At 43.0% G+C, this 13,995-nt stretch overlaps 1 protein-coding gene across 1 annotated transcript; it reads right to left on the reverse strand.

Moving 5' to 3' along the window:
• Positions 1–6,351: 6,351 nt before the first annotated feature.
• On the reverse strand, positions 6,352–13,746 carry LOC129164718 (uncharacterized). The gene is made up of 2 exons (XM_054745700.2): positions 6,502–13,746; positions 6,352–6,434 (listed from the first exon to the last, which is right to left on the reverse strand). Exon 1 carries the CDS (start codon positions 13,459–13,461, stop codon positions 9,085–9,087), a length of 4,377 nt encoding a protein of 1,458 aa, XP_054601675.1. The 5' UTR covers positions 13,462–13,746; the 3' UTR covers positions 6,352–6,434; positions 6,502–9,084.
• Positions 13,747–13,995: the final 249 nt, after the last annotated feature.

Genomic DNA, 13,995 nt, shown 5'->3' on the forward strand with positions numbered 1-13,995 from the left:
CCGGATTCTCTGTAGTACTCTAACGAGTCTTTCATTATGTTGCTCCACAGTTGCCCCCCAGATGAAGATATCGTCCACATACACCCGTACCCCGTCGAGCCCTTCAAGGATGTACTCCATAGTTCTATGAAACACTTCAGGGGCTGAAGTAATTCCAAATGGCATCCTCAGAAACTGTTACCGCCCAAAGGGAGTATTAAAAGTACATAATTTGGAGCTCTCATCCTCCAACTTAATCTGCCAGAACCCATGAGATGCATCCAATTTAGAAAATAACGTTGCACCAGACATCTCACTTACAATTTCCTCTCTGGTAGGAAGTAAGTAATGTTCCCTTTTGATGTTATCATTTAAATCCTTAGGGTCCATACAGATCCTCAGGTCACCATTAGGCTTCTTGACACAAACCATGGAATTAACCCACTCAGTCGGAGCCTCCACCTTCCGTATGACTCCCAACAGGGTCATCCGGTCGAGTTCGTGTTTCAGTTTGCACCTCAGGGCACCCGGAACTCGCCTAGGAGCATGAACAACAGGTCTGGCATTGTCCTTGAGATGTATCTTATATGTGTAGGGCAAGGCCCCAAAACCCTCAAATACATCCGGGTATTGGCCAACAATAGTTTCTGCGCTGCTGTGCGGATCCCCGTTGACATGATACACTCTATGGACCAAACCTAGCCGTTCACATGCTTCATCTCCTATCAAAGAATCATGACCTTCCGGCACAACTATAAACTCCAAGTCGTGTTCTTTACCTTTAACGTGTACTGTGAGAGTACACTTGCCTTTGGTGATGATGGATTGGCCATTGTAGGCTTTGAGGGTGCTAGATGCCGGACGAATGAGCGGTTTCACATCCATGGCTTCAATATCACGCTCATTTATCAAATTAGCCTTCGCCCCAGTGTCCAACTTCACAGGAAAAACAGTTCCATTCACAAGCAGTGGCACTGTCCATTTATCCACCTTCACGCCGCACGTCACAGCAGATGGAGACACGTCAGCATCACGTTCCACAAGACCCACAAAGAAAGTCTCGCTCAGGGAAGCTTCTTCCACAGTGTGTACAGGATCATGCTTTTCAGGCTTCTTTTTAGAAAAGCAATATTTGGAAAAATGATTAAGTCCTTTACAGCTGTTACACATCTTGCCAAATGCGGGACATTGTCTCAGTGCATGTCGCGTCCCACATCTTCGACAGGAAAACGACCTCTCCTTGTCCTGTCCACATTTCCGTTGGCATGAAACAGCTGCAACATCAGGCTCCATTCCCCGCTCCCCCGCTCCATCACCAAAAGCTTTCACATGGTGCCGGGCTATTTCACACGCATGGCAAATATCCACAGCTTTAATCAACGTAAGATCAGTCTCTCTCAGCAGCTTTTCTCTCACTTTTGTATCATGTATTCCAAACACAACTTGATCTCTGATCAGCGAATCCTGAAGAATTCCAAAATTGCACGTCCGTGCCTTTAACTTCAAATCCGTCAGGAAGACATCAAAGCTTTCATCCTGCTGCTGCAAACGTGCACGAAACACGTACCTCTCGAATGTCTCATTTTTCTTCGGTGAGCAGTGATCATCAAACCTCTGCAACACAACGTCAAACTTGTGTCGGTCCTCCTCATCCTCAAAGACAAAGGTATTAAACACCTCCACAGCGCGGGGTCTTGCCACTGTAAGCAACAGAGCAATCTTGCGAACATCAGGCTTGCTATCCAGGCCAACAGCCTGCAAATACAGCATGAAGCGTTGCTTGAACGAACGCCATTCACAATCCACATTTCCAGTCCAGACAACAGCTTCTGGAGGCCGTACACTATCCATGGCAGCATCCCACTCCTGGTACCATGTAATGTTTCTGGAAGTATGCACCAAGTTTCAGGTTCTTCACAAAAGATGTTTATTGTGTGCCTTCTCCAGCTGTACATCATTCTCTCATCAGTGCTCACCTCTACCCTTAAATAGATTATCTAATACTGCCCCCTTGTGGGCAGAGCCACCATAGGTATCACTACACAGAGAGAAGGAGAAAAACCTCTCGCTCTATAAACTGCGATAACGCAATACTCGCGAACCGAGTCGCTACTTTTGGCCCTTCTTTAGAGAAATAAATCTAGGGGTGAAAAATCTGTAAATCTAGCCAAAAAGACAGTTGGAAAAACAGAAGTGGAACTGGAACTGAGGGGGATTATGCAATCTGATTGGTTGGAAGCGTCATGTGGGGCGCTGTGCCAGCTAGATGCAGAAATTAAAGGAGAAGCGCTACAGCCCAATATTGCCCAAAATGTTTAATCCGTCTGTTTATCCACAAGGATGGAAAATTACTTTCCAGGACAACTCAAACATTTCCAGGACATTTTGCAATTCCCCCCATTTTCCATGTGTTTTCCATGACTGGAAAATTGGACTATCATTTTCCAGGTTTTCCAGGACGCGTGGGAACCCTGACAGCGTCTCCATGAGAGCAGTGAGCGGCAGGGAAAACAGTGCCAGAACAAATACCAGATTAAAGTTCAAGACGCCATTAGTGAAGTAGAAATGCCATGGCTCCGTACCTAGGAGTGGAGTGAAACCAATCATTAAAAATACCCCAGAAAAATCACAGAACAGCCAAACAGGTGCATTTAGAATAAAACTATTGAATATGTCTGAAGTTTTACTAGAAAAGTATGTTACACCAGCCTGCTTCAGAGGAATATGTCACGATTTGCACAAGAAGTTGCTGTTACCCTGTTAGGAAAACCTAAAAACTTCTAAAATACAACATCTAAGATGGTTTATTTAAGTTGTACTTTGATGAAAACCAATTTGTAATTATTATTTTTGATTATAATTAGTCACTGGTTGTTTTTCATGCAGCCTGGACATGAAAACAGTCTCCTAGAAAATAGACGGTGAAACTTTCACCCATCTTAACTTGTGACGGGGACGGCTGTTGTTTTAGCATCCAAGAAGCAGCAGAGAACATTTAGCAGAAGCTAACGGTTAGCGTTAGCAAATCCACCACACAGCAGAACTCCAGGCTTGTGCTATTTGTTGAGATAAAATATCAATGTAGCAGAGCAAACAGTCAGTGGTAGAGTCGCGTTGCTGTTATCCAATCAGAGGAAAATTATCCAAATATCAGGAAATAAGACTCCAAATCCTGCTCAGCTCAACTCTGATCAAATTTCAGGACTGATTTTGACACCAGTATGAAATAATGTTAAGTGTTTTGTAGGTTACCATTCAGATCAGGTCCGTGTGGGGTGAACACGTTGTACAGGAGGATGTTGAGTGGAGCGATCACTAGTTTGCCATAGAACAGAGAGTCTACTGTCACCAAGGGGACCTGACAACCACAGAAGAAGAAAAAGTGGATCAATCTCCGTCTTGTTAACCAAGGATGTCAAAAGTGTGGCCTGTGGGCTGCTGGCAGCCCTCAGTGATTTTATCTGGCCCTTGAATGAAATAAATCATATTAAGTTAAACAGTTTATTTAACCCTCTCACTGTCCTATTGGATGACCCCGCCAGGAAAGTTGACTATTGAGCAGGATTGATGGTTTATGTGAAAATGGTGAAGTGGTGCTCACTCCTCACCCCTGCCTCAAGGGATAAACCATCAATCCTGCTCAATGGTCAACTTTCCTGGCGGGGTCACCCATGAAGACAGTGGGAGGGATAAACAATGAATTTGCGCCAATGAAAAAATCCACAGCTGATTCATGAGCATTTGTATGTTTTTGTTTTCCATGCATTCCTTAAATGATTCCCACCAGCAGAAGAAGAAGAGTAACAGCCGACCAGATGGTGAAACTTTTCCACTTCCTCTTAATCACCAGCAGGTCAAACGCAATTGGAATCCTGCAATCGATTACCACAATAAAAGATGTTTTAATAAAGCTGTGATAGTTTAAAACTCCACCTCTCTTCCCTTTTGTGGAATTGTCTGGGCTTGACGAAACCTGTGACACGGTCAAAATGGCGGTGGTGGCCACCTCCCATTTATCTTCAAAAATGTGTTATTGGAGTCTATGGAAACCCATTGTCCAATATTTATATGTCGATGGGAGCAACTTAAAAATGACCAGAGAAGATGCTTGTCTAATATTGCGTGGAAGCTGGTTCCAAAGTCCAGGCGCAGCAGCGGAAAAGGGTCTCCTCCCAGCTTCAGACTTGTTCTTGGAACCACCGACTGCTGCTGGTCAGCCGACCTCAACCGGCGAGTTGGCTCATACGCCACGAGCATGTCCGATAGATAGGAAGGAGCCAGTCCATTCAACGATTTGTACGCCAACACCAATATTTAAAACAAACTCTAAAAGCAACTGGAATCCAGTGCAGAGAAGGCAACACCAGGGATTACATGCTCATGCCTGCAAGTGCACGTTAGCAAATGAGCCGCAGCATTTTGGACTAACTAACGTCTATTGATACAACCCTGACTCACCCAGACATATTACAGAAGTCAAGCCTTGAGGTGATGAACGCATGAATGAGTCTTTCCAGATCACTTCTCACCAGAACCGACTTGACTCAGCCATATCGCCCATCCCTACTAGTAAGCTTCTGAAAAACGTGAGGACCAAGAAAATGTCCTCACTTTGTAGGGGAAACGGTCAAAATGGTCATCAGTATGTACAACACACACGCACGCACGCATGCACCAAGGGAAGATGTTTCATTTTTTTTTTAGATGAGGGGAACGAACTCACCACCTCATTGTTTACTTTCTGGTTGTCGACAAACGTAATATGCCATTTATAACGTTAGCTTCACGTGTAGCCTTTAAAAGTTGTGTTAAATGAAATTACCTGAGTAGAAATGAAGAGAACACACCCTCTTTGATGGAGGAATGTAGTTGAAAGTCAGATCTTTCCTTCTCACTGCAGCTATCCACGCCATCTGGCGTCTCCTTGTGAGCTCCTCCACACATTTACCGTGATGTTTTCTCCACTTCGGGAAGCGATAAAACTTGACTCCGTAGTCCACTTTCTCTCCCGTCTTGTCGTGTGAACGACTGTGACAGTCCTGTTACTGGGTCCACCTGCTGCAGAGAGACCTCACCTGTCCCGCTGAAGGAAAAGATCCAAACATACAAAAAGCATCAAGTGCTTCAAAAGCTGCCTGCAATAAAGAGAGCAGGATGAAGAGCTTATGGCCGGCGTGCTCCAGTGATGTTCACCCTGAAGTGGAAAGCAGTCTATATGTGCTGCGTCCGTCATTGCTCCCTCAGCTGAACGAGTTTCTGGCTGGAAAAGAAGCACAGCTTCAGGGGGGGAGTGGGGGGAGAGATGTGAGGTCTGAAGGGGAAAAGAATAAAAACGATGAGGGTTGTAATGGTGCCATCAGCTCATTCTTTGGCATTAGTGGTGTGGTGTTCAGGAACATAGCCATCAGCCTGTGGGCCCTGCCTGCTTTCCACCAGCTTCTCCTCAGAGGTGTTTTCCCTTCAGACACCGAGCCAATTAAATTACTAAGAAGTAGGCTGGACAAACTCCTTTCTCCCTACAGAGTCTCTGTAGCAACAGAGGAGAGAAGCCTGCAGTTGACAGTAGAGCCACTGGGTTTGGTTGGTGAGGTTTTTCAAAGCAGTGTAGCTGATAGTTGCCATGTCACCATCACTGTCTCTCTGAACCTGGACCTCCTCACCTTCTCCTGTTTTCACTCCCTGACTGACGTTTGCTTTGGTCTCACGAGCCACGTTTCATAAGACAGTTTTCACATGGCCCACCTCCCGGGACGCCTTTCTGTCCTTTTTCTCTGCACCCAGAGCCTTTCAGCTTCGATATCAGTTTCTGGACTGGACCATCGTGGGAGGAGAAGAAGTTCTACGCAGCGATCCGAGAGGCCAGCTTAGGGACGGTGGAGCAGGTTCAACTCATGGACACGTTCTCACATCCTGACCTGAGCCAGACCAGTTACTGTTACAGACTCACCTACCACTCACACACACACGCTCTGTCACACACACAAGCTCTGACATTCCACAAACACCTGGAGCTTCTATTGTCCTCTCGACTGCATGTCACCATCAGGTAGCACGTTGCAGAAGGTCCTCGGAATGTTTGTGGCTGAAACGAATCACGATCAGAATGAAACTGTCATCAAATATTCACAGTAGTTGAAATTATCTGTGAAACATCAATAATCCTGTATGTGTCTGAGTTTAATCTTATAATAAAACTTATTAACCATTAATCTTTTGATAAACCACAACATAAAAGTCACACTCAGTAGTTTAAAAACATACGGACACAGATGAGTATTTTATAATAAACACCTGTTGTAAAGCTAATGGTGTCATGGCGGGTGAGAGTTTCTTGACCCACGACATGCAGAATCATCACAAGAAACCGGCAAGTAAGTAAAACGTTCTTTATTATTAAATCAGAGGAACGGGAACAGGCGACGTGCAGGCTGGCAGCAAGGCTCCAGGAGAGGATTCTGAGGAGGGAGAAAGAGTGAGTATATGGAGGGAATGATGGAGGATAATATGAGGAGGAGAGCTTACTGATGTAGATAGTGGTGAGAGCCTCTGGAAGGGCTAGGTCAGGTCCGGGTGAGCAGGAAGGCTCCAGAAGGAGGAGGGACTGTCGAATATGAGAGGAGGTAGGAGCAGAGGCTTGGTGGGTGCAGGTGAGCGGCTGAGAGCGGGCGGCCAGGGGAGGAGACAGCATGAGATGAAGTGCAGGAATCTGAGCTGGTATTGAGATGGTGGAGGGTGGAGTGAAACCCAAAGCTGAGCAATCATCCGGCGTGGTGAAGTGTCACGCTGCTCCTTAAATCCCCTGGGCCTTGATGACGGGATCAGCTGCAGCTGGTGGCTCTCAGACACACCCACCTACAACAATACTCAGAACAAACAGATTACATGCAGGAGGCTCACCACGGACCGTGACAAATGGTCCTGGTATTAAAGAGCTGTTTAGCAGCACAGCTGCATTACTGCCATCTTCTGGAGTTTTGACCGCATCCAGTCTACTTACTGGTCCTTGTTTCATCAATAACTTTAAAAATAACCTCTGAAATTCAGAAATAAAACTAAACCAAATGCACAAAATAAGCATTAACAAATAGAAATACGTTTGTATACATGTTTCTGTCTAAATTGATTTTTAATTGGTTTATTTGTAATCAGCATTTGACTGAAGGGATTTATGTAATTTTTCAGATCAACTGGGTAGAAACCACATGTCGATGGTTGAAACAAGCAAACCCTTCATTGCCTGACTTTCACGATGAAGGATGTTTCCGCCCTCTTGCGGACAGAAGCTGTTACCACAGCGTTTATATCAAGTTAAACAAGATGATTGGCACTTCCTGTAAATACTTTCAGAATAAAATATACTACTTTAAAATTTCTACAGTTTTTAAATTAGTAAACACCATATTTCATCTAGATCAGTTGTTCCCAACTGTTTACCATGAAGACCCCCGTACCAATGTTGAAAACAAGCCAGGACCCCCCCAACCCCATCTACCAACACACATCACACATGATTAGTTACAAACTGCACAGACATGCGGTGTTGTAACTCCTATACATATTTTTGATTACACAGTTGGGCGTGTAATTGGGATTTTAGAAAAGTAATTTTTTACAAATAATAAATAATCTTTGTAACCCAACAACCTCAGCACAGACACAGTTGTGGGGACCCCTTTGGAGGGTCAAGTTGGGAACCACTGATCTAGATAACGGAAAATATTTTCTGTGAAAACTTTTCTTTTATACCAACTACGTAACTACTAAAACTCAATCATTTAAAAAGTCTTGGAGAGAGTTTTTCTCCACTGCTTTTGTAGTCCTAATAAGAATTAATTAATCGCTCTTAGTCTGGCCCCTGACCCAGAGCCCAGTTGCCATGGCAGAACCTAACAGGGACAAACAGTCCCAGGCAACATACCTTCTGGGGTCATCAGGGCACGCAAACCCCTACACCGCGATAAGGTGGCGATTAATAGTAGAGGATTATTTTTTTTATTTTTTGTTTACTTTATCACTAACCCAACTAACCCCAACCCTGTTATGGCCTAACCCAGTTTTAGAATGCTAAAACTAAACACTAACACTAAACGCTAAAACTAAACGCTAACACTAAACGCTAAAACTAATTGCTAACACTAAACGCTAAAACTAAACACTAATACTAAATGCTAAAACTACACGCTAACACTAAACGCTAAAACTAAACGCTAACACTAAACGCTAAAACTAAACGCTAATACTAAATGCTAAAACTACACGTTAACACTAAACGCTAAAATTAAACGCTAACACTAAACGCTAAAACTAAACGCTAACACTAAACGCTAAAACTTTGAATGCTAAGTTTGAAGTTTCCTCCTGAGAATCTTCCTCTGTATCCACAGTAGTGTAACTAATTTTGCATTCTTCAATTTTGATCTGAGTGTAATGGACTTTTTGCTTTTTTTTATGAGAAAGAATAAAGGAACGTGCAATGCAACGCCACAGGCTGAACTCTACTAGAGCTAACACACTGACTAATCTGAAGTGCAGACCCCACATTTTTTTCTAGGCCTATCCAGCCACTCCTATTATATTCAAAGTGATCGACTGACATAATCAGGCTCTTCTGGTCAGCTTGGAGCTCCCTGAGATGTTTTAATATAGTGGCTTCTCTGGTAGCTGCTCCCGTGTTGTCTTTGTGGACACATCTGAGAGCCACGACTTCATCTGCCCCCTGTTTTAAACCCTTGACCACTTGTCTAAATAAACTTATCTAAGAAAATATTGACTAACATAAACTCTTGGATCCCCAGGGATTGTCTGATCTTTGTATAATTCAAATGACATTTCATCTAGGCTGTCTCTTCATCTGGCTTCCAGTTCCGAATCGTACTGCTTAAAGTTTGATAAATCAGCTTTCTGAAACTTGTCAACATCCAGTTCTCACGTGTTCACTGGCTCGTCAGTATCTAAGTCAGACAGATCAGAGTTAGAATCTTCTAATTCACAGAGATCTGAGTCTGACAGATTGTGATCAGACAGATTCAGATCAAAGAGATTTGATTTGTTGTCAGCGGTCTGTCCCACGATGAAATCAGGTGACGGGCCGCTTGTTTCCTCTTCCTACATTATATAAACTTTCCTTTTTTCAAATGCCGATTCTTCATCTGTATCCAAGTCAGACAGATCAGAATCTGATAAATCAAAGTCAGACAGACCGGAGTCGAACAGACCAGAGTCAGAATCTTCTAATTCAGAGAGATCTGAGTCCGACAGTTCATAATCAGATGGACTGAAATCAAAGAGATCTGATTTTCTGTCAGCAGTCTGTCTTACATTGAAATCAGGGGATATGCTCGGTTCTTCTTTCTCCATTCGATAAACTTTCATTTTTTCATATGCCCATATCACATATGAGTTATTGCTGGTAGGAGGAAGGTGGCTCATTGTTATAAATCTGTGATTTAGAGCTTCTTCTGGAGTGATCCGCTCTGAGGGATTCACTGTAAACATCTTTTTCAGGAGGTCTACGAAAGCCTGCAGATCTTCTAACTCAAAGGGGTCTTGTATTTCTGGATGAATCGTTAAGAAGTCATCGATAGAGTCTAACGCAATATCATAGTCGTCGGCATTGATCATTATCGTCTCCGTATACTCCTGTGGTGTTTTAAACCTCCAAGTTTGGTTTGACTGGTCAAAAATGAAAAAGCGATCCACTTTCGTTCCCTTGCCAAGTAAATCCTGGTCAGGCAGACCGTGGAGCTTAAAGATCTGCCTCATATTGATAAACTCACAAATAGTATTGTGAACATGATCTCCAAGAAAGATGAAGGCCAGTGTACAAGCAACAGCCCACATGTCAATGGCTTCAGTCAGAGGGAGACCTAAGTTCACCTCTGGTGCTCTGAAACCACACACCTGTATGGTATCACAAGGCCATAGTTTGTGTGTTTCCATAGCAACCCCAAAATCTATCAGCTTGACTCTGAAAGGCTGCGACTGATGATTAACCAGCATAATATTGTCTGGTTTTATATCTGCGTGAGTCACTCCAGCATTCTTCAGTGCGGTCAGAGCCACCAGCAGGTCGCGGGCAACCACCCGAACTTCACTGACATCTAGTGGTTCCCACTCTCTCGTTTTAAGTAAACCAAATAAGTCCATGTCCAGCATCTCAAACACTAAACAGAGGCTGTCATTAAATTCAAAGTGATCGATTAACTTGATCAGGTTCTTCTGGTCAGCTTGGAGCTCCTTGAGATGTTTCAATATAGTGGCTTCTGCGGTAGCTGATTCACTGTTGTCTTTGTGGATAAATTTGAGAACCACGACTTCATCTGTCCCCTGTTTTAAACCCTTGACCTCTTGTCCAAAAGCAACACGACCCAGAAATTTTTGAATAATATAAACTCCTGATTCCCCAGTGATTGTTTGATCTTTGTATAATTCAAAAGATGTTTCATCTAGTCTGTCTCTTCTGCTGCCTTCCAGTTCTGAATCGTGCAACTTCATATCTGCTAAATTAGCTTCCTGAATCTTAAGGAGTTGAAAATCTGATGTGTTCGCTGGCTCATTAGATTCTTCATCTGTATCCAAGTCAGACAGATCAGAATCTGATGAATCAAAGCCAGACAGATCACAATCTGATGAATCAAAGTCAGACAGATCAGAATCTGATGAATCAAAGTCAGACAGATCACAGTCTGATAAATCAAAGTCAGACAGACCGGAATCGAACAGACCAGAGTCAGAATCTTCTAATTCAGAGAGATCTGAGTCCGACAGTTCATAATCAGATGGACTGAAATCAAAGAGATCTGATTTTCTGTCAGCAGTCTGTCTTACATTGAAATCAGGGGATATGCTTGGTTCTTCTTTCTCCATTCGATAAACTTTCATTTTTTTATATGCCCATATCACATATGAGCTATTGCTGGTAGGAGGAAGGTGGCTCATTGTTATAAATCTGTGATTTAGAGCTTCTTCTGGAGTGATCCGCTCTGAGGGATTCACTGTAAACATCTTTTTCAGGAGGTCTATGAAAGCCTGCAGATCTTCTAACTCAAAGGGGTCTTGTATTTCTGGATGAATCGTTAAGAAGTCATCGATAGAGTCTAACGCAATATCATAGTCGTCGGCATTGATCATTATCGTCTCCGTATACTCCTGTGGTGTTTTAAACCTCCAAGTTTGGTTTGACTGGTCAAAAATGAAAAAGCGATCCACTTTCGTTCCCTTGCCAAGTAAATCCTGGTCAGGCAGACCGTGGAGCTTAAAGATCTGCCTCATATTGATAAACTCACAAATAGTATTGTGAACATAATCTCCAAGAAAGATGAAGGCCAGTGTACAGGCAACAGCCCACATGTCAATGGCTTCAGTCAGAGGAAGACCTAAGTTCACCTCTGGTGCTCTGAAACCACACACCTGTATGGTATCACAACGCCATAGTTTGTGTGTTTCCATAGCAACCCCAAAATCTATCAGCTTGACTCTGAAAGGCTGCGACTGATGATTAACCAGCATAATATTGTCTGGTTTTATATCTGCATGAGTCACTCCAGCATTCTTCAGTGCGGTCAGAGCCACCAGCAGGTCGCGGGCAACCACCCGAACTTCACTGACATCTAGTGGTTCCCACTCTCTCGTTTTAAGTAAACCAAATAAGTCCATGTCCAGCATCTCAAACACTAAACAGAGGCTGTCATTAAATTCAAAGTGATCGATTAACTTGATCAGGTTCTTCTGGTCAGCTTGGAGCTCCTTGAGATGTTTCAATATAGTGGCTTCTGCGGTAGCTGATTCACTGTTGTCTTTGTGGATAAATTTGAGAGCCACAACTTCATCTGTCCCCTGTTTTAAACCCTTGACCTCTTGTCCAAAAGCAACACGACCCAAAAATTTTTGAATAATATAAACTCCCGATTCCCCAGTGATTGTTTGATCTTTGTATAATTCAAACGATGTTTCATCTAGTCTGTCTCTTCTGCTGCCTTCCAGTTCTGGATCGTGCAACTTCATATCTGCTAAATTAGCTTCCTGAATCTTAAGGAGTTGAAAATCTGATGTGTTCGCTGGCTCATTAGATTCTTCATCTGTATCCAAGTCAGACAGATCACAATCTGATGAATCAAAGTCAGACAGATCAGAATCTGATGAATCAAAGTCAGACAGATCAGAATCTGATGAATCAAAGTCAGACAGATCACAATCTGATGAATCAAAGTCAGACAGATCACAATCTGATGAATCAAAGTCAGACAGACCGGAATCGAACAGACCAGAGTCAGAATCTTCTAATTCAGAGAGATCTGAGTCCGACAGATCAGAATCAGATGGATTGAAATCAAAGATATCTGATTTTCTGTCAGGAGTCTGTCTTACATTGAAATCAGGGGATATGCTCGGTTCTTCTTTCTCCATTCGATAAACTTTCATTTTTTTATATGCCCATATCACATATGAGTTATTGCTGGTAGGAGGAAGGTGGCTCATTGTTATAAATCTGTGATTTAGAGCTTCTTCTGGAGTGATCCGCTCTGAGGGATTCACTGTAAACATCTTTTTCAGGAGGTCTACGAAAGCCTGCAGATCTTCTAACTCAAAGGGGTCTTGTATTTCTGGATGAATTGTTAAAAAGTCATCGATAGAGTCTAACGCAACATCATGTTTGTCGCCATCGATGATTATCGTCTCCGTATACTCCTGTGGTGTTTTAAACCTCCAAGTTTGGTTTGACTGGTCAAAAATGAAAAAGCGATCCACTTTCGTTCCCTTGCCAAGTAAATCCTGGTCAGGCAGACCGTGGAGCTTAAAGATCTGCCTCATATTTTTAAACTCACAAATAGTATTGTGAATATGATCTCCAAGAAAGATGAAGGTCAGTGTACAAGCAACAGCCCACATGTCAATGGCTTCAGTCAGAGGGAGACCTAAGTTCACCTCTGGTGCTCTGAAACCACACACTTGAATGGTATCATAACGCCGTAGTTTGTATGTTTCTATAGCAACCCCAAAATCTATCAGCTTGACTCTGAAAGGCTGCGACTGGTGATTAACCAGCATAATATTGTCTGGTTTTATATCTGCGTGAGTCACTCCAGCATTCTTCAGTGCGTTCAGAGCCACCAGCAGGTCGCGGGCAACCACCCGAACTTCACTGACATCTAGTGGTTTTTTCTGTCTAATTTCCATTAAGTCAAATAAGTCCATATCCAGCATCTCAAACACTAAACAGTTGCGATCATTGTGAACAAAGTTATCGATGAACTTAATCAGGGCGTTCTCATGAGCCTGGAGTTCTCTGAGATGTTCCAATATAATGACTTCTCCGAAAGCCGAGTCACGGCGATCCATAAACTTCAGAGCCACTGCTTCATCTGTTCCCTGTTTTAAACCCTTGTAAACTGCACCAAAATTACCTTTTCCCAGAAATTTCTTAAGAATATAAACTCCAGATCGCCCGGTAAGGATCTCGTTTTTGTAAAACTTAAGAGGCATTTTAGCTTAATTGGCTGTTTTCCAGTTCTGAATCCTGAAGCTGAAAGACTGGTGACTGATAACTGAATCTTATCAAGTTCAAAATATGGATTGTCTCTTAAAACTGATTTGATTTCAGCTTTTGACTGTGATAGGCTACTCACCAAGTTCCTGTCGGTAAAAGAATGAGTCCTTCTAAATACTGTCAGAAGGGATGTTTATGCTACACAACCGCTCTGGAGCTGTGACCTGTTCAGAATGATATTTGGAATCTGATCCGACCTTTATATGACGACGCATAGTAGTGACGTCATCAAAGCACCCAGTGGTCACGTGACACAATCAAAGCACCCAGTGGTCACATGGCATCATCAAAGCAGTGGTCACGTGATTTACGTTGCCCTTAGTTGCTAATGCTAACGCTAACAGCTCAGCGCTGCTAGTCAACATGAGCGGTTACTGGCCGGACTCGACGCTAAAACGACCCTTTTCTCATTTCTACAGATATTTTTTGACCGATAATGTATGTTTATTATTTATTATTTATTATTACAC

Source organism: Nothobranchius furzeri, chromosome 11, assembly GCF_043380555.1.
Source record: "Nothobranchius furzeri strain GRZ-AD chromosome 11, NfurGRZ-RIMD1, whole genome shotgun sequence".
NCBI lineage: Eukaryota > Metazoa > Chordata > Actinopteri > Cyprinodontiformes > Nothobranchiidae > Nothobranchius > Nothobranchius furzeri.

Bases quoted from the DNA above. Each gene is read 5' to 3' on its own strand.
- LOC129164718 (XM_054745700.2), bottom strand. From the start codon at position 13,461: ATGCCTCTTAAGTTTTACAAAAACGAGATCCTTACCGGGCGATCTGGA.